The 27,807-nt window shown below is 42.0% G+C and overlaps 1 protein-coding gene across 1 annotated transcript in view; it reads right to left on the bottom strand.

Moving 5' to 3' along the window:
- The window catches only part of ARAF (A-Raf proto-oncogene, serine/threonine kinase), a 56,929-nt gene extending 30,104 nt beyond the window's left edge, over positions 1–26,825 (bottom strand). Inside the window, exon 1 of the mRNA XM_036839267.1 lies at positions 26,784–26,825. Coding sequence (XP_036695162.1) covers positions 26,784–26,825 — 42 coding nt within the window. The remainder of the gene's footprint in view (positions 1–26,783) is intronic.
- Between the last annotated feature and the right edge of the window lie 982 nt (positions 26,826–27,807).

Here is a 27,807-nt window from a genome sequence, read left to right as displayed (position 1 = left end):
CTTGGTCCTGTCCAGTCTACTGATCAGTGCGTCAAAGGAATTCATTTCTATTACAATGTTTTTGATTTCTAACATTTCCTTTTGAGTCCTTCTACAGTTTTTATCTCTCTGCTTACATTACCTATCTGTCCTTTCATGTTGTCCACTTTTTCCATTAGAGTCCTTAGCATGTTATCAGAGCTATTTTAAATTCGTGGTCTGATCATTCCAAATCTATGCCATATTTGAGTCTAGTTCTGTTGCATGTTTTGTCTCTTCAGACCATGTTTCTTCTTGCCTTTTAGCATGCCTTGTAATTTTTTTGCTAAAAGCCATACAGATATAATGAGTAATTATACTCAGGAACTGAGGTAGACAGACCTTTAGTGTGAGGTTTTATGCTGACCTGGCTAGGAAGTAAGCTGTGTTTACAGTTTCTTGTAGCTTCAGGTTTCAGTGTCTTCAATTTCCTCTAGTGTCCTTGTTTTACCTCTCTTGTTGTCTTTGGGTTTCCCTAGAAACTTCTTCTTAAATGAAGACTAAGGCTCGAAGTTCTTTCAGCTTAATCCACTATTATTATACAGGAATGCTGTTTATGTGGTGGTTAGGTGTGGGAGGAAGAGAAACATTCTATAATCATATGATTAGGTCTCTGTCTTTTAGTGACCCGGTGCCCCTGGCCTGTGACATACACAAGTGTTTCTCAGCTCCCCACCCGCAACCCTTAGTCGAGACAGAAAACCTGGAGGGGACTGAAGTTGGGTAATTTCCCTTCCTCCAAGTTGGATAAGGCTCTGGCAAAGACTTTTCCATTGTGGGGTAGTTCTTTGCTATGGGACTAACATTATGGGAGAACATTCATGGGAGAACATTCTGGAATTATTTCTGAATGGTTACTTTTTGCCCTCCCCTGGCCAAACACAAATTATTTATTTGCTCCAGTGGCTTCTGCTTCAGGTAAACTGACTTGAATTCTCTGTATTCATGGGTCTCTCCAGTTTGGGGGGTGGAAGTTTGTCCTGTGACTTCAGTTCTCTGATGGATCTAAGAAAAGTCATTGATTTTCAGTTTGACCAACTTTTTTCTTGTTGTGAGTATGAGAGAGATGTCTTCCAGTTCTTACAGATTGGAACAGCTGTAGTTTTATTATGACTGAAATTCAGCAAAATATTATAGGTGACTAAATGTAATTGTCATTGCCCATATGTATTCTGTTGATGGATAGCTGATATTTGGATGAATACTAAAATATGAATTCACATAAAATGTTTAAATTATTACATGTACCTTCCATATAATTTTCCTTCATTTTAGCAAAAATACTAAAATCAAGATTTTGTGAAATTTTGGTTGTATTGATAGTAATGAACTAAAGGATTAAAAATAAAATGCAATTGAAATAAGTGTACAGAATTTTATGTATATTCCATCACAATATAAATTAAATGAAATAGAAAAAGAAAACTTTTTTTACATTTAAAATTATTTGCTTCAAAAATACTCAATATTAACTGTTAAAAGGAAAATGTAAATTATAACTGATAAATTATAAATAAAAAGCTTTAATGTGCATACAAATCTTGATTTCTAAATTTCATTCCCCATTAAAAGGAACCCGGGGAAGGGGAAACAAATGAAGTTGAAACATCTTGTTGTGCAATTAAGTAAGGATGTGCTCAAACAATGATGAAGACATGTCAAAAGGACACAAAAGCCAGCTTGCAGGGGCTCCCACGGGCCAAATATGGGATCATTTGAGCAAATATGGGATCATATGAGCATCAAAATAGATGCTCATCATAATAGATTATAACCATTTAAGTAAAATAAGAATCCATGAATCCATACTATATATATATATTATATAACATATATTATATATATATATATTATATATATATATATATATTTGTGTGTGTGTGTGTGTGTGTGTGTATATATATGTTATCTTAGTCAGTTTGGGCTGCTAAAGCAAAATACCACAGACTGGGTGGCTTACAAATAACAGAAATTTATCTCTCGCCATTCTGGAGACTGGAAGTCCAAGCATGGGTGCCAGCATGGTTGGGTTCTGGTGAAGGCCTTCTTCTGAGTTACAGACTGCCAACTTCTCTCTGTGTCTTCACTCGGTGGAAGTGAAGAAGGAGCTCTCCGGGGTCTCGTTTATTCCATTCATGAGGGCTCCACCCTCATGACCTAATCACCTCCTAAAGGCTCCACTTCCAATACAATCACATTGGGTGTTAGGTTTTCAACATATGAATTTAGGGGTATGCAAACATTCAATCTATACCAGGTGCCTTACATTAGAAAGCAATTGTTAAATGTAGGAAAATAATGACAGAGTTAGAAAATCATCATTTTCAACCATTCTTGATTTAGGTAAGAGTAATCAATGAATACTAAATGGGAGGGGAGGAGTTTGAGTCTACAAAATATCCTATTCATCATCAAAGTGTCTCCCTACAAGATGCTTATTAATTAGGAAGAGAGAAACAGTAACTTTATAATAGAGAAACCTGGCAATCATCACCTTACCCATGTGATCAAAGCTAATATTGCAACAAATATATTGTTCCAGATTAAATGTAACTAAAAAGAATTTGACAATTAAGGCAATATGTGATTCTGGATTGTATCCTGGACCAGGAAAAAATTGCTTTAAAAGGCATTATTAGGAAAATTGGCAAAGTTTGAATAAGGACTGAAGATTAGATAATATTCGTATCAATGTTAAATTTCCTGAATTTAATAATAGAATTGTGATTTTGTAAGAAAATGCCCTTGTTAATAGGATATACACTCTGAAGTATTTGATAAAATTTTAATATCTGTATTTATTCATATTATATTGAAAGTAAATATAAGATTTCAGGCAGGTTACTATTACTTACAGGAATAACTACATCAGTTTCCCTTTGCCCCAATCCTTCCCCCTTCTGGGGCAATGCATTCAGAGCCAGATGGACAGACCTGCAACATAGGAGTTGAACTCTAAGGGAGGCGCACCAAAATTAGGAATGTTGGAGCTTACATAGGAATAGGACAGCTGCGCAGCCACTTCCTTTCTGAGAGAGACAGGGAGAACCCATTGCACCATAGTCCCAGTCTTTCAGAATCCTCTGGAATGTAAACAACTGGCTCTGGGTTTCATCTCACTTTGAAATGTAAACACATACCTTTGGGATGCCAAATTTCTCCCTATGATTTCCTACTATCTATTCACCCTTTAGCTTCCAAGTCTTGTCTTTTAGCCCAAATTTCTTTTCTCAGAAAACCCTAACTATGCAGAAACATGGAAATATTTTCTTTACAGTCCCACAGTATTTAAGGGTAAATGGAAATCATGCCAAAATATTATATATACAAATGGAGGGGGTGGAAAGAGAGAAGGATAAAGCAAATGGGACAAAATGTTAACAAGTGAGGTATCTGGATGAAGGGTATACAAGAGTTCTTTGTACTATTCTTGCAAGTTTTCTGTTAAGTTTGAAATAATTTCAAAATAAACATTTAAAAATGTAAAATAGAAAGCAAACTTATGGTTACAAAAAGGGAAAGGGGGAGGAGGAGGGATAAATTAGGAGGTATGGATTAATGGATGTAAACTACAATACATAAAGTAGATAAGCAAGAAGGATTTACTGTATAGCACAGGGAACTATATTCAATACCTTGTAATAACCTGTAATGGAAAATAATCTGAAATATCTATATCTATATCTATATATATGTATATAACTGAATCATTTTGCTGTACACCTGATGTACATGTTGTAAATAAACTATACTTCGATTTTTAAAAAGTAAAATAAAATATGGTGGGAAAGAGAAGAAAGACCCCATATCGGAACTAGAGAATGCTTACAAACCTACTTATTCTATAAGTACAGTTCACTTACACATACATGGGACTTCCATGTCAGCAGGTTTGGCTCAAGTGTTTCCTGGTCCTTCCTTCCTGGTGCCCGCAGTTCAGCAAATGACCTGGTGGTATCTGCAAGGAGTTTGATAAGGGCACGCATCCAAGAATACTGAGGAAGCCAATGTCCAGAGGGCAGAAGCCAGTTGCAGTGGCGGGGAGAAGATCTCCCTGAAGAATAGAGAGTGAAATCTAAAAAGTAAAACAAATGAATACAGCAAAAGAGAAACAAGCTCACAGATATAGAGAACAAACTAGTGGTTACCAGTGGGGAGAGGGAAGGGGGGAGGTACAAGATAGGGGTAGGGGATTAAGAGGTACAAACTACTATGTATAAAATAAATAAGCAACAGATATATACTGTACAGCACAGGGAAATATAGCCATTATTTTACAATAACTTTAAATGGAGTATAATCTATAAAAATATTGAATCACTATGTTGTACACCTGAAACTAATAAAATATTGCAAATCAACTATACTTCAATTAAAAAAAAAAGAATAGTTGGAGAACTTAAGAATGAAGGAGGCCTAGCTAAGTCACAGTTGGAGTTGGGGAGATAGGGGACCTACCTAGAGGGGATAAGATAGTTCTAGTTTCCTGATAACAAGGGCTTGTGATCTAGATTAGTGAGGCAAACATTTTTTGTGGGTTTGATGGGGGAGCTGTTCAGGGTGTGAAAAGTGCTTGGCACATAAAAGGAATCTAAATATTCGTGGAATAAAGGAGTAAATGATCCTTTAATTCAAAATATACTTTAATGACAGAAAGTCATCAGACAGGGTTTTCCCGCCTCCTTGAAATCGAGATAAAAACAACAGCAGTTTTTAAACTTTGTTTCTGGAAAAGAGATCCATTCCTTCTTCAAATAAGTGGATTCTTCCACTTTTTTTTGCTGAAAGGATAAAAATGACCAATTAGAGAAAGGCTAAATGAATCATTTTCATGTACACCATTTTATACTGTTCTAAAAACTCTTTCAATAAAGATTGCTTAAAGTTGCTCCAAATGGTTTTGTTTTGTTTTGTGGTTTTTTTGTTTTGTTTTTTTGGCTGCATGGTGGGATCTTAGTTCCCCAACCAGGGACTGAACCTAGGCCCCTGCAGTGAAAGTGCTGAGTCCTAACCACTGGCCCACCAGGGAATTCCCAAAGTTGCTCCAAATGTTTTGAATCTTTTTGATAAGCATTTACTTCCTGTCTCTTGCTTTTTCATTCTTCTATATTTTCCCTTTTTGAGAATGGAGCATTCAAAACAAAAGAACTGCACAAACTGTAAAATCCGGGAAAAAAAAGAATGTAGCAAAATCAGCCATAATCTCTTCGTTAATAACCATTGTTTACCACAGTGACGTATTTCTTTTTAATGTATTTTTCCTGAGCATTTATGTTATATGTCTGTATATCTTTCAAATACATTTTTAAATTAAAATAGGAATCTTAGGGGAATAAAAGCTGCAATATAAAACACTTGCATGGCAATTCACATAATAGGGATACTTTTCCAAGCCGCTAGTTATTCTTAGAAACTATTTCTTCTGCCTCCTTGGTTAAATAAGGAAGTGCAGACACCATCTGTTGTTCCCTGAACAGCTGTAACTGGAAGCTGATAGTCCCGAGGGTGGTGTGTGGGAGGTAGGAGCCCTCATTCCTGATTCCCTAACTGGTGTCTGCAGTGTCTTCTATGTATGCCTGATTGTGGCTCAGAACACAGAGCCCTCTGCTGGGCTATGTGCAAAATTCCATCCAGGGAACTTTCTGGAAGGAAAAAAGCCAAGGAGAAGGTAGGGAAAACTTTTTCTGAGAACCAAAGAAAACAACTAAGTATACATTTGATTTTGTATACAATTTGGAAACTGCTTGGAAGATACAATATTTAGATCATGAAATTAGAAATCTCATTTTTCCTCTCCTTTTTGTTAGCAACACCTGAGATGTATTGCTGTGTTAAGTTTATTTATTTATTTTTTAACATCTTTATTGGAGTATAATTGCTTTACAATGGTGTGTTAGTTTCTGCTTTACAACAAAGTGAATCATATACACATATCCCAATATGTCCTCCCTCTTGCGTCTCCCTCCCACCCTCCCTATCCCACCCCTCTAGGTGGTCACAAAGCACCGAGCTGATCTCCCTGTGCTATGAGGCTGCTTCCCACTAGCTATCTATTTTACATTTGGTAGTGTATATACGTCCATGCCACTCTCTCACTTCGTCCCAGCTTACCCTTCTCCCTCCCCGTTTAAAAGTTAACTACTAGCATGGTGCATTTTATCATCACTCTGAAAAGCAAAACTATGTAATTTTCAACATGTATAACTTTATAGTCTTCAGAATCTTAATTACTTTTTAAAAATATTAAACTTCATATCCACCTGTGGGTGGTGTAAAAAAATTATGCTCCATGACTCAGCAGTTTTCTTTTCAGAATCACTTATCTCCAGCCACTTGCTGGAGCAGAGGATGTCATGAAAGCATTGGATTAGTGCTTTGAAACCCTTTGATAAGAATCTCTAGGCGTTATAAGTGTTGGTATAGGCTTACTCTTTGTTCCTCCTATAACCTAGTTAGTTAAGATATTAACAAAAGAGAAGAATACAAAAGAGAATACATTATAGATTTCCATATAATGAGATACTTACACATTCATTAAAACAAAGGCACTGATTTGGAAAGATGCCTTTATTTTATTGCCTAGTGAATAAAAATAAGTTGCAGAGCAATAAGCATTCACTGATCTCATTTTTTGTTAAAAAAAATGGCGTTGATATAAGAATAGCAAGATGTCCAGAAGCACACACAAACAATTATATTTTTAGGAGGCTTAATTTATCAATATTTTTTCTTTCATGACATCTGATTTGTCAATTATAAAAATATTCAGCCTTGTTTTTTTTGTTGTTGTTGTTTTTTAATTAATTAATTAATCTATTTTTGGCTGTGTTGGGTCCTCGTTCCCGTGCCAGGGCTTTCTCCAGTTGCGGCGAGCGGGGGCCACTCCTCATCGCGGTGCGCGGGCCTCTCACTGTTGCGGCCTCTGTTATTGGGGAGCACGGGCTCAAGACGCGCAGACTCAGTAGCTGTGGCTCACGGGCTTAGTTGCTCCGCGGCATGTGGGATCCTCCCAGACCAGGACTCGAGCCCGTGTTCCCTGCAGTGGCAGGCAGACTCTCAACCACTGCGCCACCAGGGAAGCCTCAGCCGTGTTTTAAATTAACACTTTCAAAGACTTTTTCTTTCCTTTAGTTTTCTTTTTTTTTTTTTTGTCTTTAACATTTAAAGCTTCAAACCAGATGGAATTTCTTTTTTGGTACAAGGAGAAGACAGATCTCAAGTTTTCATTTTTTTCCCCAAATAACTACTAGATACCCTAGAAGTATTGGAAATATTTCATGTATTTTTTATTTAAAAATCTGCAGTTTTATAAGTAGTGAGCTACGGAGAAAGAAAATGCCATAGAACAGGAAATTAAAATAATCACTACCAAAAGTAGAACTCTGTCAGGACATTACTTGAATAGGGAAAAGCCACAGCACCTGGAAATCATGATACATGCTATTTTGACATCAAAATCTCCAAGTTGGTAGGGAAGGAAAAGGTTTTCATTGCCTTCATCTTAAGTTTATAAGAGAAGAGTTGTTTAAAATGATTAATAGTACAAGTAAATTTTGTCTCTGGCTTTGAGCCAACAGAATGTAAGACAGCTAACTGAAATATATGTTTCTTTTATCCATTTGTTGGGTAAAACAATATTGCTGAACATACACCACTCACAAAAAATGGACTCAAAATGGATTAAAGACTTAATTTAAGACCTGAAACCATAGAACTCCTAGAAGAAAACATGGGGGAAAAGCTCCTTGACATTGTTCTGGGCAGCAATTTCCTGGATATGTCAGCACAAGCAACAAAGGTAAAAATAAATAAGTGGGACTATATCACAGAGAGGAAACCATCAACAGAATGAAAAAGCAACCTATGGAATGGGAGATGATATTTGCAAATCATTTATATGATAAGGGGTTAATATCCAAAATATATTAAAAACTCAAACAACTTAATAGCAAAACCTCCAAATGGGCAGAGGAAATGAATAGACAGTTTTCCAAAGACATACAAATGGCCAACAGGTACATGAAAAGATGCTCAACGTCACTAATCATGAGGGAAATGCAAACCAAAACCACAATGAGATATCACCTCACACCTGTTAGAATGGCTATCATCAAAAAGGCAAGAGATAACAAGTGTTGGTGAGGGTGTGGAGAAAAGGGAACCCCAGTGCACCATTGGTGGTAATGCAAATTGGTATAGCCACTATGGAAAACAGTGTGGAGTTTCCTCAAAAATTAAAAATAAAACTATCATATGATCCAGCAATCCCACTTCTGGGTATATATCCAAAGGAATGGAAATCAGGATCCTGTAGAGATAACTGAACTCTCATGTTCAATGCAGCATTATTCACAATAGCCAGGATATGGAAATAGCCTAAGTGTCTGCCAACAGATGAATGGTTAAAGAAGATACACACACACACACGCGCACACACGCACACACACAATGGAATATTATTCAGCCATGAGTAAGAAGGACTTTTTGTGATGACTTGGATGGACCTTGAGGGCATTATGTTAAATGAAATAAGCCAGACAGAGAAAGACAAATACTGAATGATATCACTTATATGTAGAATGTAAAAAAGCCAAACGCAGAAACAGAGAGTAGAGTGGTGGTTATCCAGAGCTGGGGGTAGAAAAATGGAGAAGTAGTGGTCAAAGGGCACAAACTTCAAGCTTTAAGATGAACAAGTTCTGGGGGTTCTAATATACAGCATGATGAATATAGCTAATGATACTGTTTCGTATACTTGAATGTTGCCTAGAAAGTTGATCTTAAATGTTCTCACCACAAAACAGAAATGGTAACTATGCGACAGGATGGAGGTGGTACCTAACACTATGTTATGTGCCAGTTGTTGACTGAAGAAAAAAGCACAACCTGAAAGTTGTGAGTTATGTGTTATTCAGGGACCTTACTGAGGACTATAGCCTGGGACGCAGCCTCTCAGATAGCTCAGAGGAACTGCCCCAAAGAGGTAAGGGAGGAGCCGGGATATATAGGAGTTTTTTGTTAGGGGGAAAAAAACATGTAATAGAACATCAAAAGATTACGATTAACCAGAAAAACAGACATCTCAAGTTAACTATTTTAGTGCTTTTCTATGTATGGGGAGATGCAAGAATCTAGATTCATTAAAATTATTCCTTAGATATGCATCTTAACTATCTAGGGCCACTGTCCTATTTTTCTCCATCCTGAATTCCCCTCAAGGCGCCCCGGTGGTGGTGGATGCAGTGGCTGATGGCTAGATGGCAGGCAACATTTGTTGTTTCCTGGAATGCCAGGTAACATTTTTTGTCTGCACAATTATATCTCAATAAAGCTGTTAAATAAATAAATAAATAAATAAATAAATTTTAAAATATTGCTGAACAGGTTTGAATCACTATGAAGATTAAACTGTGGATTGTATTCTCAGACACTTTAGCTACAGTTACTCATATGATATTGAATATACTAGTTACAAATCATTTTTATATGTACGATAAGGAAAACAATCCTTTTCTCATTAAATAGATTTCACAGTATTGGAAAATCTCCAGTATTGGATTAATAGCACAATGATACCACCTCCGGTTCTTTATGAGGTTCTATTCATGAGGCTGAGCATCTTTTATATGATTATTTGCCTCTTTTCTCAATTGCCTGCTTAAATTTCTTACTCTTTTTTCTATGTAGTTGTCCATCTTTTTTCTTAATGATATTTTATATTCTGGATACTAATCCTTTGTCCATTATATGCATAGAAAATATCTTTTCCTGGTCTGTGTCTTTTCTTTTCACTTTCTGATGGCGTGTGTCGATGAGAAATTAATCAGTCGATCTAAGAAAGAAATGGAAAATTTTATTCGAGCCAAATTTGAGGTTATAACCCAGGAAGAGCATCTCAGAAAGCCCTGAGAACTGTTCTGCCAGTTAGAAGTCACGGCACAGTTATATAAGTTTTTTGAGACAGAGGGTTGTACATCAAATGACGTATTACTGACAGTTTACATAATCCAGATCTAAGCAGCATCGTGGTGGGTCATGTATCCCTTACAAGATCAAGAAGGAATGTTATCTTTTAAGGAGTTGTCTTGTTGGTGCTGGGAGAATATTGCTCTTTATGGTTGAGCAGGTATTCCTGCCGATGGGGCAGGTCTGGTCAATGCATAATGCAGATACGCAATGCACAGTGGGGGAAGTGAGGAGGCCAAAGGGCAGAGAAGATTTTTTTGTTTAAATTTATCTTGTCTTGCCATAAAAATATGGCTTTTATTTCATATGTGTTTAGATGAATAATTTTATTTTGCTCTGTTTTAATAGTTTTTATGTGAAACTATCTCAAGCATACAGAAAAGTTCCAAGTACAATAAAAGTAATTTTTTTTCTGAACTGCTTGAAAGTATGTTGCCAACCTGATACCCCATCATCCCCGAATACTTCAGTGTTTTCTACAAACAAGGACCATCTCCTAGATAACCATAGGACAACCAACAAAATCAAGGAATTAACATCCCTACCATCTAATCCTCAGACCCCATTCAGGTTTCACCTATTGTCCCAACAGTGTTCATTATAGCAAAAGAATCCCATTGGGGATTATGTTTAGCCTTTAGTTTTCATATCTCTTTAGTATTCTGCGATCGGGAATAGTTCCTCAGTCTTTCTTTATCTTTCATAACCTTTTGAAGGGCAGTTATTTTGTAGAATGTCCCTCAATTTGGATTTGTCTGATGTTTTCTCATGATTAGACTCAGGTAATGAATCTGTCAGGGATAGCACAGAAGTGATGCTGTGTCCTGAGTGCATCCAATCAGATGGCACATAATGTAAATTTGCCCTGTAACCAATGATATTCATTATGATCACTTGATTAAGGTGGGTCTGCCAGCCTTCTCTACTGTAAAGTTACTCTCTTCCCCCTTTGTAGTTAACACGCAATTTATGGAGAGGCACTTTGAGATCATGTAAATATCCAGTTCCTCATCAAATTTTCAATGTATTCATTTATATCAGTATGGACTCATAATTCCCTATTTTATTCTGTGGGTTATAATCTTACTGTTATTTATTTTTATTTTAAAAATTTATATTATTTTTATTATACAAATTAGGATAAAGATGGAGGAGAATGAAGTAATAAAAAAAAGAACCCAGCAAATCTGAAGTCATTCAAATGATTACATAGATGTTAGTTATCCCCAGAGCATAAATAGTGAAATTCTCATGAGTTAAATATTCATGTGATATGATTTTATGGAATTATATTTTAAGATGTCAACCTAGTATTTCTTTAGCAATGTCAGAAGTTGAGCATATCCTTCCTAGAATAGAAATAATAAACCTTTGGGTGCTAACTATGTGTCAGTTGCTGTTCTAAGTGATTTGTGCATATTAATTCATCCACATTTTACAGTGAGGAAACTGAGGCACAGAGGAAGTGAGTAACTTAGCCAGGGCTGTAGATCTAGTATGTGGCAGAGTCAGGATTCTAGCCCAGGTAGTGTGGCTCTCGCCACCAAGTGCTTGCTTGTTCTTCTCTTCTGCCTCCGGAAAATTTCCTCCTTCTTTGCCTTATTCTCACTGCCCTCTGTCATTACATTAGATCATTACTACTTTGTAGCCATAATCTAAACCAGAGATACACAGCTATCATGTGTGAGCTGTGCATTTTTAAAAATGAAACTTTTTTACTTCGAGATCATTGTAGAATCACATGCAATTGTAAGAAATAATACACAGAGAACCTATATACCCTTTATCCAGTTTCACCTAATGGTAACACCTTCCAAAATGACAGTACAATATCATAACCAGGGAATGAACATTGATACAATCCACAGGATCTCTCCTGCTACCCTCTTACAACCACACCCACTACCCTTTCACCGTCCATCCCTTCCTCCATGACCCTAACCCCTGACATTAATTTGTTCTCTATCTCTATCATTTTCTCATTTCAAGACTGTTATATAAATGGAATCATATACTATATGACTTTTGGATTTGGCTTTTTTCACTCAGCACAATTCCCTGGAGATTCATTCAAGTTGTTGTGTGTATCAACATTTTGTTCCTTTTTTTTTTAATTAATTTTATTTTTGGCTGTGTTGGGTCTTCGTTTCTGTGCGAGGGCTTTCTCTAGTTGTGGCAAGCGGGAGCCACTCTTCATCGCGGTGCGCGGGCCTCTCACTATCGCGGCCTCTCTTGTTGTGGAGCACAGGCTCTAGATGCACAGGCTCAGTAGTTGTGGCTCACGGGCCTAGTTGCTCCGTGGCATGTGGGATCTTCCCAGACCAGGGCTCGAACCCGTGTCCCCTGCATTGGCAGGCAGATTCTCAACCACTGCACCACCAGGGAAGCCCCCTTTTTATTGCTGAATAGTATTCTAGAGTATGGATATACCACAGTTTGTTTTCCCATTTACCTGTTGAAAGACATCTGGTTTGTTTCCAGGTTTTCACTATAACTAATAAGGCTGCTATGAACATTCACGTACAGGTTTTTGTATGAACAGAAGTTTTCATTTGTCTGGGATAAATGCCCAAGAGTACAACTGTTGGGTCATTTGGCAATTGCATGTTTAGTTTATATGAAACTGCCAAACTTTTTCAAAGTGCTTGTACCATTTTACATTCCCACTTGCAATGTATGAGTAATGCAGTTTCTCTGCATACTCGACAGCATTTGGCATTATGATTTTGTATTTTAGCTATTCTGAGTGTGTAGTGATAGCTCATTGTAGTGATAGCTCATAGGTTTTAATTTTCATTTCCTTAACGGTTAATAATGTTGAATATCTTCTCATGTGGTTATTTGCCATTGTGTATCCTGTTCAGCAAAATGTCTCTTTATACCCTTTGCCCATTTTCTAAAGAAATTGTTTGTTTCTTTAATGCTGAGTTTTAAGAGTTCTTTATTCTAGCATATTATTGGATCGTGTTTTTTAATCCACTCTGCCAATCTCTTTTAATTGATGAATTTAGACCATTTATATTTGAGGTAACTATTCATATGTTAGAGTTTGTTTGCCATTTTAATAGTTATTTCCTGCTTGTCTCCTCTGTTTCTCATTCATTTTTCTTACCTTCCTGTGGGTTACTTGAGCATGTTTTGGATTCCATCTTCATTTATTTATAGTGTTTTGAGTGTACTGCTTTGTATAGATTTCTTTGAGTATATCTCTTTGTATAGATTTCTTAGTGGTTGCTCTAGGTAACCAGTAGATATGTAACTTATCTATTGGTATCAATGTTTACCACTCTGACCGAAGTGCAGAAACGTTATTTCCTTTACCCTCCCCACTTTAAAAATATAATTGTCTTAAATATCCCCTCTACATAAATTGAGGACCACATCAGATATTATCTACAAGAAACTCACTTCAAATACAATGGCATAAGTAGATTGAATATTAATCTTTAAAAAGGCAGCAGTGGCTCTATTAATATCAGATAAAGTAGACTTCAGAGTAAAAAAACAAAAACAAAAACAAAAAACAACCTTACTAGAAACAAAGAGGGACATTGCATAATGATAAAAGGATCAATCTACCGGTAAGACATGACAATCCTCAATGTGCACATTTCAAACAAAAGAGCCTCAAAATACCTACAGGCCTCCATGTAGGTGGGTGGGACACAGACGGACACCATCTCCTTACCTCTGTGTGTGGGTGTAAGCTCACTTGCCTTCTGGGCCCTGCTGACGTCAGAGGTGAGGGGAATGGGAAATCCTGATTAGACTAACGGGTACTGCCTTGTTTAGTCTGTGGATGCTGGGTGAGGCAGAGGCTCAGCACTGAGGGGTGGGGTGGAATACCAGCTCCCTGCTCTCCTGATGAAACATGGTAGCGTTGGGGGGGATGTTGATTTTTCCATTGGTGTTTGGCTGGTGTAGGGCTGGTATTATCTAAAAGGTTTTTCTGTTGTTAAGCCACCCTTTGCCCCGACCTTTGGCGAAACAGACTTTCTTTGTAGCTTTTTTTTTTTTTTTTGTCTGTGCCTGTTGGCAGTTCCAGATTGGAGACTTCTGGAGCCCCTTGTCCAGGATTTATGAGCGGCAATAAGGAAGCTGAGGAAATTCACTGCTGTGTTATTCCTCAAGTCCTGAGGTCCCTAGACCATCTATCTGCCTTCTTTCCACCTTCCAGAGTCTTCCTGTGCTTATTTGTTGTGTCGTGTACAGGGGGTTTTAGTTGTAAGAGGGAGGGTTTGCGAGGGACGGCCTACTCCCTCTTGACCGGAACTGGAAGTCGTTATTTATTTCGGGGCTCGAACTGTCCAAACTTGGCCCAGTGAGAGCCCCTTCAAGCTGCCTCCTGTATCATTCTGATATGTCCCCGTTATTCTCTGAGCAATTCACTACTTTCTGGCGCAAGATGGTCGAAGCACATCTTGTACTTTCCCTGCTCCAGCCATAGAATAAGCCATTTCTTTGAAGAACCCTGTATCCTTTAGCGGAGAGTGGTAGTACTCAGAAACCATTAACGATGGGGGCTAGCAGACACTTTCCTCATCCCTCCGGGACTCCAACACTCAGCTTTTCCCGAATGAAGATGTGTGAAGGACAAGGTAAGATGTACCTCTGATCACAGTAAATGCTCCTCTTGCAGCACCTGAGGTCCCCACCAGGCGCTCAGTCACTCTGGCTTTGGTCGCTAAGAAGGTATGAACTTGGCTTTAGGGGGATGAGCTTTGCACTTTGCCAACTACAGACAAAGCTGGAGAGTTCGGGAAAGATCTAAAGGCTGAACCAATGAACGCCTTAGTTTGCTGGGGGGTGGCGGAGGGCAGAGGGCGGGGACAGGTTACATATGCAAGGAGACTGCTCGAGGGATTGGTGCGTTGCGCCGGGTCAGGAGTTTGCAACCTGTCAAGCCACTGCCGGCTGTTGGGCCCAGAGGGATCTGACTGGGAGCAGCCAAGAACGCTGGCCCGGAACCTGCTCCCGCCGTGGGCGCCCTGTCGCCCTCTCCAGGATCTTCCCCTCTCTCGGCCCCTCTGCCATCCTTCTCTCCCAGCCTCTCGGTCTCCGGCTTCTCCGCCGGCTCTTTAGTCCTTTCCAGGTCGTCTCCTGCCCTTCCCGATTCCCTGCCCTTTCGAGACTATGGGCGCCTCTCATTGGTGCTGCTTGAGCCGCAGAGACAGGCTGGGACGCGCCTTCTCTGCACTTGTTCCCTCGGCAACAGGGGCGGGGTTTGTGGGACCTCAGGGAGCTGCGGGGACATTGAGTTAGTCCTTATCCTCTAGTTAATAAACGGGAGTGTATTGAGGGCTTACTAAGTGCCGGCCACCATGTAGGCAGCGGATACAAATCCGGTCCTTTAAGACCTCATGAAGTCTCATGTAATTACCCGCATTTTCTTTAAGCTTTATTAAAGGATAATTGATATATAAAATGCACATATTTAATGTACACATCTTGATGAGTTTGGATATATGCATACACCAGTGCTGCCATCACCACAAGCAAGGTACTAAACGTATCTATCACCTATAAAAGTTTCCTTGTGTTCTTTTGTGGGTTTTTTTTTTTCTTTTGGTGATAGGAACATTTAACATGAGATCTAGACTCAGTATATTTTAAAGTGTACAGTGCCTTATTGTTAATTACATATGGTGTATATGCTTAACTATATATTGGTACTGTGTTGTACAGATCTCTAGAATTTATTCGTCTTCCATAACTGAAACTTTATATCCATTGAGCAACAATTCCCCATTTTCCCCTCCTCTCAGCCCCCAGCAACCACCATTCTATTCTCTGCTTCTATGAGTTTGACTACTTTACATACCTCATATAAGTGGAGCCATGCCGTGTTTATACTTCTGCAACTGGCTTATTTCACTTAGCATAAATTCCTCTAGGTTCATCCATGTTCTTGCAAATGGCAGGATTTCCTTCTTTTTTAAGGCTGAATAATATTCCACTATATGCATATACCACATTCTCTTTATCCATTCATCTGTCATGAGTGTTTGGGTTGTTTCCATGTCTTCAGTACTGTGAATAATGCAGCAGTGAATATGAGAGTGCAGATATCTCTTTGAGATCCTGATTTCCATTCTTTTGGATATATACCCAGAAGTGGGATTGCTGGATAATATGGTAGTTGCTATTTTTAGTATTTTGAGAAACCTCCATACTGTTTTCCCTAGTGGATGCACCATTCTACACTCCCATCAACAGTGTACAAGGGTTTCAATTTCTCCACATCCTTGCTAGTACTTGTTTTCTTTTGTTTTGTTTGATAATAGTCATCCTGACAGGTGTGAGGTGATATCTCAGTGTGGTTTTGATTTGCATTTCCCTGATGATTAGTGATGTTGAGCACATTTTCAGGTACTATATATATATATATATATATATATATATATGGTGGCCATTTGTGTGTCTTCTTTGGAGAAATATCTATTAAAGTCCTTTGTCCATTTTAAAACCGGATTATTTGGGGTTTTCTTTAAAACATCTTTATTGAGATATACTTGACATACAATAAATTGCACATATTAGAGTGTACTATTTGCTAAGTTTGTTGTATACATCTGTGAAACCATCACCACAGTCAAGAGTGTGAACATATCCTTTGCCCCCAAATTTTCCTCTTGCCCCCTTTTTAATCACTACTTTCTGCTCCTCTCTGTTCCCACAATCCCCCAGGCAACCACTGACCTGCTTTCTGTCACCATAGATTAGCTTGCGTTTTTTAGAATTTTATATAAATGGAATCATACGATATGTACTCTTTTTTGCGTAACTTCTTTCATGCAACTCTATTATTTTGAGATTCACCGATGTCATTGTGTGTATCAGTATGAATTCCTTTGTACTGCTGATTAGTGTTCTGTTGTCTGGCACAGTTTGTTTATTCATTCACCGAGACGTTTGGGTTGTTACAAATAAAGTTGCTGTAAACATCTGTGTTCCAAACGGTATATAATAGTTTTATTACTCTGATCATTCTTGTGGGTTAACATGTAAGACTTAGCATTTGAAAGACAGTATCTAGTTTATTTACAACATCTATTTTAACACCATGCACAAATATTTTTTTGTAGAAGTTTTTTATGATGTTACAAATCAAGTTTAGGAACCTTTTACAAACAGCTCATTTTTGAAAGTCACTGGAGTCAATAACGTATAAGAATGATATTTTTGAAGTGAGGCATGGTAGGGGTGATAGAATCACTCCCAGGGCTCCTGGGACACTGAACTCTTGATTTTTCTTACACCTCTCTGAGTTGCTCATTCAACGTTTTATTCATCAAATAATTATTGGACAGCTACTCTGTACCAGACATTGTTCTAGGTAGTTGAGTAGATAGCAGTGAGCAAATCAGACAGAGTCCCTTTTCTCATGGATCTAACATTCCCATGGAAGGTAGCTCCTCCTTGGAATTATTATTATTATTATTATCTTTGCTGGTAATGTTTCTTTTTAAAAAATTTTTAAATTGAAGTATAGTTAATTTACAATGTTGTGTTAGTTTCAAGTGTACAGCAAAGTGATTCAGTTATATATATGTATATATATATATACATGTATATATACTTTTTCAGATTCTTTTCCATTGTAGGTTATTACAAGATATTGAGTATACTTGCCTGTGCTATACAGTAGGTCCTTATTGTTTACCTATTTAATATATGGTAGTTTGTATATGTTAATCCCAAACTCCTAATTTATCTCTCCCCAACCCCTCCTTGGAATTTTTTAATGAACTTCTCATACTAAGCACCGTCCTTATACCCTTATACATGGTGTTCCCTAGCCTTCTGTTCTTGACCCTCTATCTTTCCTCTGCTTTCCTTGGGCAATCACTTCCTTGCTCATTACTTTAAACTTCCACCTACATGCTTCTCACTACCAAATGTATGTCTCCAGCTCTGATCTCTCTTCTGCTTGACTGATGGGAACGTCCCACAGATCTTTCAAGCTTAATGTATCTAGCATGATCTTGTCACCTTACAGTCCAATCTTCTCTACTCCCCTTCCCCATCCTCCTCCTCTGGTACTAATACCCAAATAACCCTGAAATGGAAGTACTCCAAACCTGGAAATTGAACTCTCCTTCCCCTACATTTCATGAAACAGCAAGACTTGTGGATTTTACATCCACAAATGAATTCTGTCCTAGCCCCTCTATTTTGTCTGTCCTTCCGCAGTTCAAGTCCTAGGCTCCTAATCTATTCTCCCCTTTTGTTATGGGCTAAATTGTGTCCTTGCAAAATTTGTTTGTTGAAGTCCTAAGCCCCAGTACCTCAGGATGTGATCTTATTTGGAGGTAGGGTCTTTACAGAGGTAATCAAGTTTAAATGAGGTCATTAAGGTGGGCTCTAATCCAATATCATGTCCTTATAAAAAGGTATCCTTATAAGAAGGGGAGATTTGAACACAGAGACATGTACACAGGGAGAACACCATGTGAGGATAAAGCCAGAGATCAGGTTCATGCTTCTACAAACTAAGGAACGCCAAAGATTGCCAGCAAACTACCAGAAGCTGGGCAAGAGGCATGGAACAGATTCTCCCTCACAGCGCTCAGAAGGAACCAACCCTGCTGATACTTTGATCTTAGACTTCTAGCCTCTGAGACAATAAATTTCTGTTGATAAGCCACCCAGTTTGTGTTATTTTGTTACAGCAGCCCTAGCAAACTCATACACCCCTCTATTTTGGATCTCTGTCCTATTCACTGTAAACACTGCAGCCGGGAGGAATCAAATCTGAAGACAAATATTCCCATGTCATTCTCCCGCTAAAAGCCGTTCACTAGCTCTTCCTCATCTCCGAAAAGTTGTCCAAACTTCTTCAAGTGGAGTTCAAGGCTATTCATACTCTGACCCCTCCTAGCCCCAACTGCCCCATCTTTCAAGCCCTCTTGCTCTCCCACCTCAGCCTTAAGCATCTGCTTTTCGGGCTCTTCACCACCTACTATTGGTTCCTGCCCCTGGGCCTTTATCCCTGTGGTTCTTTCCGCCTGTGAATTCCTCCGTGTTTTCTTCTGTTGGTTCATTCTTATTCCTTCAGTACTTGGTATTTCCTTTCAGGGGAAAATGCTCCCCTTCCCCGTGCCTGATGCAAACCCCTGTCTTACTATAGTATTGAAATGATCTCGTTAGGAGCCCTGCTTTCCCATGAAGAGTGTCATCTGAAGGGTAAGGCATGTGTTAGCTTCATCTCCGTACTGTTGGGGCCCCACACAATTCCTGCATGATACCAAGTAGAAACTCATTAAAACTGAATTGAACAGAACTTAAAAAAAAAAAACCCAGTAGATACTCCAAAGATAAAGTGGCAAAGGGCCTGAACAAACAAGTATTAAGGTGACTTAAAGCTATGGGAAGGGCTTCCCGGTTGGAGCAGTGGTTAAGAATCCGCCTGCCAATGCAGGGGACTCGGGTTCGAGCCCTGGTCCAGGAAGATCCCACATGCTGCGGAGCAACTAAACCCGTGCGCCACAACTACTGAGCCTGCGCTCTAAAGCCCACAAGCTACAACTACTGAAGCCCGTGCACCTAGAGCCCGTGCCCTGCAACAGGAGAAGCCACCGCAATGAGAAGCCCGCGCACCGCAACTAGATAAAGCCCGCGCGCAGCAACGAAGACCCAGTGCAGCCAAAAATAAATAAGTAACTTAATTAATTAATTTTTTAAAAGCTATGGGAAAATGTTCACCTTACTTGGGAGCAAAGAAATTAAAATGAACACAATCAGAAAAAATCATTTTCAAATATTGAAGTAGCATTAATGAGAAATAATGATACTCAGCACTGAAGATGGAGTAGAATGCAGGTTGGAAGTAGAAAACAACTCACTTGGAAAGAAAGGAACATTTGCTTGACAGGTGAATAAGAAACCTTAAGGAGGGTTATGCCCTTGGGCCTAGTAATCCCTCTTCTATGGTTATAGAGCTAAAGGGAAAAAATGGAAAAAACAGGAAAATCTTTCCAGATGAAAGTGATTAGCTCCTGCTCTTTTTTTTTTTTAAAGTGCATTTTTCTCTTTTTTTTTAAAGTATTTATTTATTTATTTATTTTTGGCTGTGTTGGGTCTTCGTTTCTGTGCGAGGGCTTTCTCCAGTTGTGGCGAGCGGGGACCACTCTTCAACGCGGTGCGCGGGCCTCTCACTGTTGCGGCCTCTCCCGTGTGGAGCACAGGCTCCAGACGCACAGGCTCAGTAGTTGTGGCTCACGGGCTTAGTTGCTCCGCGGCATGTGGGATCCTCCCAGACCAGGGCTTGAACCCGTGTCCCCTGCACTGGTAGGCAGATTCTCAACCACTGCGCCACCAGGGAAGTCCCTAGCTCCTGCTCTTTACTGCCTCATCAGTGTTCACGTCCTAGTCTGGCCCTGGGCTAGGCCATGAAGAGAACACCTAGAGTGAGAATTAGACCAATGTGACACTCAGCCCTCTCTGTTGGCCAGTGGGTCAGGGAATATATGTGGAGTATGTGTGGGGGGGGTGTACTTTCTTTTGTTTTCTTTTTTAAAACATTTTATTTAAGTATAGCTGATTTACAACGCTGTATTAATTTCTACTGTAGAGCAAAGTGACTCAGTTATACATATACATATTTTCTTTTCCACATTCTTTTCCATTATGGTTCATCACAGGATATTGATTATAGTTCCCTGTGCTGTACACTAGGAAGGGGGGACCTTTCTTTTTATTTATTTATTTATTTAAATTAAGGAACTTATTTATTTATTTTTGGCTGCGTTGGGTCTTCGTTGCTGCCCGCGGGCTTCCTCTAGTTGTGGTGAGTGGGGACTATTCTTCATTGCAATGCGCGGGCTTCTCATTGTGGTGGCTTCTCTTGCTGCGGAGCACGGGCTCTAGGCGCGCGGGCTTCAGTAGTTGTGGTGTGTGGGCTCAGTAGCTGTGGCTCGTGGGCTCTAGAGCACAGGCTCAGTAGTTGCGGTGCGTGGGCTTAGTTGCTCCGCGGCATGTTGGATCTTCCCGGACCAGGGCTCGAACCCGTGTCCCCTGCATTGGCAGGCGGATTCTTAACAACTGCGCCACCAGGCAAGCCCGGGACCTTTCTTTTTGATTGGAGTAAGGAAGAACCAAGGAGAGAGGCCCAGGATGCAGCAGCTCATGTTACTACACTGAACCAGCTTCCCTAGTGAGAGCTGGGGAGGGGTCCCAAGTACCAGCTTGGCCTCGGGCTGTGGGGGCCGTGGTCGCTCTCAAGGGGGTCAGGAAGGTCCAGAGCCAGTTACAATGGAAGCCCTCCTGGAAGGGGGGGAGGTGTCACACCTGGGTCTTCTCCAAGCCACACTGGGCTCTGAACTCTGGGCATAGCAGCACCAGAAGCTTCCAGTTAGGCAGGATTTCCTCCCCTATCAACCTGGTACAATCTGCTGGACCATAGGAGAAGGAAGCAACCAACTTATGGGCACATTCCTCCTCCTGACAGAGACACCTGGCTTCTGGGAGTGGGCTCTCCAAGTGGGCGGGTGCTGACTTGGGGGCCTTAATCCCCCACCTTCCCCAGACAAGACCTGCCTCTTCCCATGCACTTCTCACCCATGTTCTCCTCAGATGCGGCCATGTTTGCCTTCGGCACAAGATGCTGACTCCTTCAGACTCCTTCAGCAGGAGGACAGATCTACTGGACCTCCAGTTCCTCGAGGAGAGAGCTGCTCTTTTTCCTGGTGTGTGCTTCCAGAACAAGTCACAGGGGGCTGGCATGCAGTAGACACTCAGTACATGATGCTAAAGAAATATCTCTGGGATATGGACCCTCACCCTCGAACACCCCCTCTTGCATTGTAAGCCATAATTTTGGAGTGGAAGGTGCCCTAGACTGGAAAGTGTTGGGGGGGGGGGATTATGGCGGGTCTCAGACAATCTCTGGTACTCCCTGCGCTTACACTCCACTGAAGAGATGCTGAGGTTAATTCCACTCCTGGGTATATATCCGAAAAAACCAAAAACACTAATTAGAAAGGAACATGCACCCCAGTGTTCATAGCAGCATTATCTACAATATCCAAGATATGGAAACAACCTAAATGCCCATCAACAGATGAATGGATAAAGAAGGTGGGGTACATATATACAATGGAATACTACTCAGCCATAAAAAAGAACAAAATTTTGCCATTTGCAGCAACATGGATGGACTTGGAAGGCATTATGCTAAGTGAAATAAGTCAGACAGAGAAAGACAAACACTGTGTGATATCACTTATATGTAGAATTTTAAAAATACAGGAAGCTAGTGAAGATAATAAAAGAGAAGCAGACACAGATATAGAGAACAAACTAGTGATTATCAGTGGGGAGAAGGAAGAGGGGAAGGACAAGATAGGGGTAGAGGATTAAGCGGTACCAACCATTAGGTATAAAATAAACTACAAGAGTATATTGTACAACATGGGGAATGTGGCCACTATCTTATAATAACTATAAATGGAGTATAAAAATTATAAATCACTACATTGTACACTTGTAACTTATATAATATTGTACATCAACTATACTTCAATAAAAAATAAACAATTTTTAAAAAGAGAGATGCTGAGGTTACTGAGGCATCGTGGGTGAATCCAGAGGAAGAGCTGGGCCAGAGACCTAAGAACCCCCCTCAGCCTCCATCTCCTCTGGCTGCCTTCTGAAAGATCTCCCCTCTCTTTGCTTCCCTCCTCCTTCTCTGGTTCCTCCTCTCCCTCTGTCTTTCTCTTTCCCTCTCTCTCCTCCTCCTTCTCTCTCTCTCTCCTCCTCTTTCTTCGTTCCTTCCATACTTTGTCTCTAGACCTCATTCATTCTTCAATCTTCCGCATCTCTCCTTTCCTCCCTCCCTCTTTTCTCTCCTCCTCCTCCTTTTTTTTTTCTTTTTCTTTTTTAGAGACAGGGGTCTGGGTGGCAGTTTCTATTTATTTATTTATTCATTTATTTATTTGGCTGTGTTGGGTCTTAGTTGCAGTATGTGGGATCTTTGTTGCTGCGTGCAGGATCTTTAGCTGCGGCATGCAAACCCTTAGTTGCGGCAAGTGGGATCTAGTTCCCTGACCAGGGATTGAATCCATGCCCCCTGCATTGCGGGCGCAGAGTCCTAGCCACTGGACCACGAGGGAAGTCCCCTCCTCCTTCTTCTTTACCCTCTTCTCTCTCTCTCCCCCTCCTCTCTTCCTTCCATACTTTGTCTCTAGACCCCATTCTTTCTCCTTCTCTATCCCTTCCTTCCTCCCATCCATGCATCCATCCTCCTTCCTTCCCTCCTTCTGGCCTAAGTGAAGGGATGAGCACTCCTTAGGCCCCCTGGGTAGCTCAAGTTTGCGTTGTTGTGTGAAAGAGCACGGTCAGGTTGGGAGGGCAAAGCTTGAGCTGGGAGATATGGCAGTCACTGCCTCCTGTTTCCCGACATCCACTTCACTCCCTGTGTTGTAAAACCTCATGCCAGAGTGAGACTTTTTCTGGGAAGAGGAGGTAGTTGGGAGGCTGCCAAGGTAGGGTGAGGGGCCACTGGGGCAGGAGGGTGAGGGTCTTGAGAACCTCTCAGAGAACAGGCAGAGGCTCCCACAGCAACCCTCACCCTTGGAGGGAGCCCTTGAATGGCAGAAGGGTGTGTCGGTCTGGCTCACTTGGTCGCCTCCCGTGCTCCCTCGCCTCCAGAAGCCCTCTCCAGAGCTGAGAAGGGCATGGCATCCCTCTGGAAACTTGCTGTAGTATCAGGAGCCAGGACAAGGCCTTCCTCCTGGCCTACACCCACAGAGAGCACCCATGGGCCTGCTTTCCGACAGAGTTTACCCCAGGGAGGGAAAAGGTGGCAACCCAGCACTTATTTGACACCTACTGTATGCTGGGCACCACGCTGGCTGCTTTTCTCTAGCCTAATTTCAAGTTCACAAGAAGCGTACAGGGGATGCGTGTACCTGCCTCCCCACACCTCTTGCCTTAAGTCTTCATCCCCTCTCACCTGGATTACGATTTTTACTTCCTAAACTGTTCTCTTTGCTTCCAGACTTTTGTTTCGTTTTATTTGTCTTTATAGATGAAGTTACAGCATTTCAAACTTTATTCGAACACACCAGTGGTGACAAAGGGCACCAACAAGTGACAGGCACGGTTGCTAATGTTGTGGTCAAAGGGCGGGAGGGAGCTCGAGAAAGCCTGTCGGTCCCTGCCCCTTCCTCCCCCTACACCTTGCTGTCACTTTTGACATCGGTTAAACACAGGCAAGGAACAGAAGCACTTTCAAGAAGGCTGGGCTCCACCTCATTACCAAGAAGACCTTCAGGTTCTGAGGAAAAGCAGAAATTAGAGAGGCCAACCTGCTGCCTGCCCTTGGCCTGCTCCATCCACCTACCACGGTTACCCAGGTCCTGGCTGGGACTTGGGACGGAGGAAAAGCCAGGAAGACACTCTCCACCTGGCAGTACTGGGAAGCTGGAGAGACTGTGGGTCAATGACCAGATGAGACTCCCAAACCAACAGGCGGAACTGTGGGTGGTTACCAAATTCTTCTGCGGGAAGAAGTCATTCAAGAAAGAATAGCAACTTGCTTCACACATGGCTGGGGTCAAATACCTTTGCAGAAACCCTAACCAATGACTCATCCACCCTCAGATTCCCGGAGCATTGAAATATTCACAAATTGTCATTGGGTTGCAGTGAGGGGGGAAAACTTGGCGAAAACCTGTCCTCTAAAGGCAGAAAGAGGGAATTCCCTCGCGGTCCCGTGGTTAGGACTCTGCGCTTTCACTGCCAAGGGCGCGGGTTCAATCCCTGGTTGGGGAAATAAGATCCCCGCAAGCCACGCGGCGTGGCCAAAAAATAAAATAAAATAAAATAATAAATAAAGGCAGAAAGATCATCTATGTCTGTTTCTCAGGGTACTGAGTTCAGGTCCCAGCACCAGTCCCAAAAGCTCACTTCCAATCTTGTTCCCCTGAGATGTCCCCTCCACACTGCCCCAACACAAGCCTGACACACTTCCTTTACCCCTCGCGTTGTCCTCCATGCTCTGGCGACTGTCCGCCTCACCTACCTCATCTGCTCTGGGGCAGATTTGGGCTGTGTGAGCTGGGACCTAGGGCCACCACGCACCTGCTTCCTTTACCAAGAGAACCCCGCCCCTCTTTGTTTAACTTGGCAAATCTCTGCTCACCATTCACAGCTTGGTTCTAAGGTGACTTCCGGGGAGTAACATTTTCTGGCCCCCTCCTGACCAGTTCTTCCCAGCTTCCGCTGTTCATGCTTCCTGACTGCACTTGGCTGTAATGTCATCTTCCTCCTTCGTCCTCTGACTTCCTTCTTATTCCCCTTTGTATCCCAACTGCCTGGGAGCTCTCCATATATTTGGTGAATGTGTGGATAGAAGGATAAATGGGAAAACGTGTGCTTTGTGAGGTCTGGTCACGTGCCTAAACTCTGCTATCTAAGCTGTGTGAATGAATCAGTATCCAGACTGGAATCCCTGGCCTCTAGTGTTTGCAGCTCTCCTCCCCACCTCTTCCTCCTGTTGAACTGGCTCTGCTTGGGAGGTCTGTGGGGTCCCTGGGGTAGCAGCTGGATGGGTTCTGGAATCAACCTTCATGTCTGGCTGCTGGGAGTCATCCCCTGCTTGGAGACCATTCCTAGCTGGCTTGGGTCAGACCATCTGGTCCCTGGTCTGGAAGTGCAGGAGCGATAGCCTGGTCCAAGCACAAGAGGCACACAGAGCCATGTAAGTGGGGATTCTGGGCGAGATGGGATGCTCACTGAATCCCACTTGGGACGACTAGAGACTGGGTTTGTGGAGGGTCGCTGAGGTCCCTCCTGGCCCCACGTGGATTGACTCAGCCTAGGGGCTGGATCAAGAGAAGGCCCTCAGGCCAGGGGCCCGGTTTGGATTTGAGGTTATTCTGAATCATAAAGGAGGGGAGTGTTGATTCCTGGCAGCTCGAGCTGTAGAGACCTGCAAAGGGCGTGGGGAGGTGGCAGCCTCTGTCCTCCACAAGCCCCTCCACTGGCTCCTGAACAGTTGTCCTGCTGTCTTGAAGTGCCACCATTGGGCATTTCCAGGGTTCTGGGCTACAGAGTTGTGACAAAGATTCTCCCCTTGACCAAACTCTGTTCAGGCGCCCCTGAACTTTTCAACTAGCCCTCGACTTTTGGGCTTCTGTGTTCCTCTCTGCATTGTCCAATTTTAGCAAGAATCCTGCTAAGTCAATTTAGCCAGAATTCCCCATTCTCCATATCTGATCACCCTGGATAGCTGATCCGGTTCCTCATCCTCCACCATCCCCCAGGTGATGTCTGATCCCTCACTGCCCTCAGCAAGCATCCTGTTAGATGGATTTAGCTAGAATCCCACCTTACCCCTGACATTCCCTCTTAGTAATTTTCCACCCACCGATACACTCCGCCCCGCCCCCTCCCGCCCCACTGCTCCTGGCGATAACTTCTCACTTGTCCATTCTGTACTCAGAATTCAACCTGGTTCTATATTGAGGTCTCTTTTCCCCTCTTGCAATAGTCCTGAATAAAATCTGTTTTTACCACTTTAACTACTGTCCAGCTCTGCTTTGTCTTTGAGAATGGCAGGTCTCCACCCCAGAGACCCCAGGCCCCCGACCCTTGTGTCCCACTTCCTCCGCCCGCAGGAGGGGACTGTGGGGGCCAGTGCTGTGCAGTCCCCATTGCACCCCGGTTCGGTCCTTGGTAGCACCTCCTCCTGGGACCACAGAGAGCGACAGACCGGGAACCGCAAGGAGGGGCCCCGAGCCCTGGGGGCAAGCGGCCACCGCTCAAGATGAATCCTCTCCCGCGCTGGGAGGGGCCTGGGCCCCGTCGCCAGTGGTCTCAGCCCGCCGGGGCCCCATGTCGGCCTGCTCATCCCCTTGGGGCTAAAGGCAGCAGCTAGTTCCGCAAGGGGCTCCTCGGGTTGGGAGCCCTAAAAAGCGGACGACTGGAGAGGGACAGCGGAGGGATGGATGAAAGAAAATCTGTGCAGAAGCAAAATGGAGGAGGCAGCGGCGAAGGGGAAGAGAACCAACAGCTGCAGCCCTTTGCAGGCTCACAACGCGAACGGCAGGGGGCGCCAGAGACCGCCCAAGGCCAAGGCCAAGGCCAAGTGCTACTGCGGCAAAGCGCCCGCCTTGTTCTCCGCAGTATGGGGGGCTGGCCTCCCCTTTCAGGTTCCTGGCCGCTCCGCCCCGATCCGCAGCCGCTGCCCTGGTGACTGTCGTGCGCACTGCGGCCTCCGCTCCCCCGGACCAGGGTTCTTAACGTGAAGGAATAACCCTCCTCTCTTCCTCTCCCCCTCCTCCCTCCCCCACACCCCGTCCATCTTCTCTTCCATCTTCTCTATGTTTATCTTCTTTTGTTATATAGATGATGCATTTATAGATAAATAGATAGAGGGGTGTGTGTGTGTGTGTGTGTGTGTGTGTGTGTGTGTGTGTAGATATTTATCCAAGCGTTATTTGTAAAAAGGGAAACATTTGAAATCACAGTTGGGGAATAATAAATTAAGGAAACCAAGGGTGGACAGTCTTTTTTCAAAATATTATGAAACCTTTAAAACTGTTGTTTATCAGGACCATGTAACATCATGGAAAAAATGATTTTCATATAATAGTAAAGTGAAAAATGCAAGATGCACATGAATCACCGTGTTAAAATGTTAACTATACACAGAAAGGGGATGACAACCAAAACTCCCCCCCAAATATGAATAATGGTTTTCTACAGGTATGGTAATGCTTTTCCAGATCTTTCACATTTGTAGAGTATGTATGAATTCATACAAAAAGAAAAGGAAGCCTTCTCTTTTTACAAATAAAGGAAGCAAGTTGCATCCGG

Source organism: Balaenoptera musculus, chromosome X, assembly GCF_009873245.2.
Source record: "Balaenoptera musculus isolate JJ_BM4_2016_0621 chromosome X, mBalMus1.pri.v3, whole genome shotgun sequence".
Lineage (NCBI taxonomy): Eukaryota > Metazoa > Chordata > Mammalia > Artiodactyla > Balaenopteridae > Balaenoptera > Balaenoptera musculus.
Note: the sequence above shows the minus strand (reverse complement) of the source record. Positions and strands in the feature narration are given on the sequence as shown.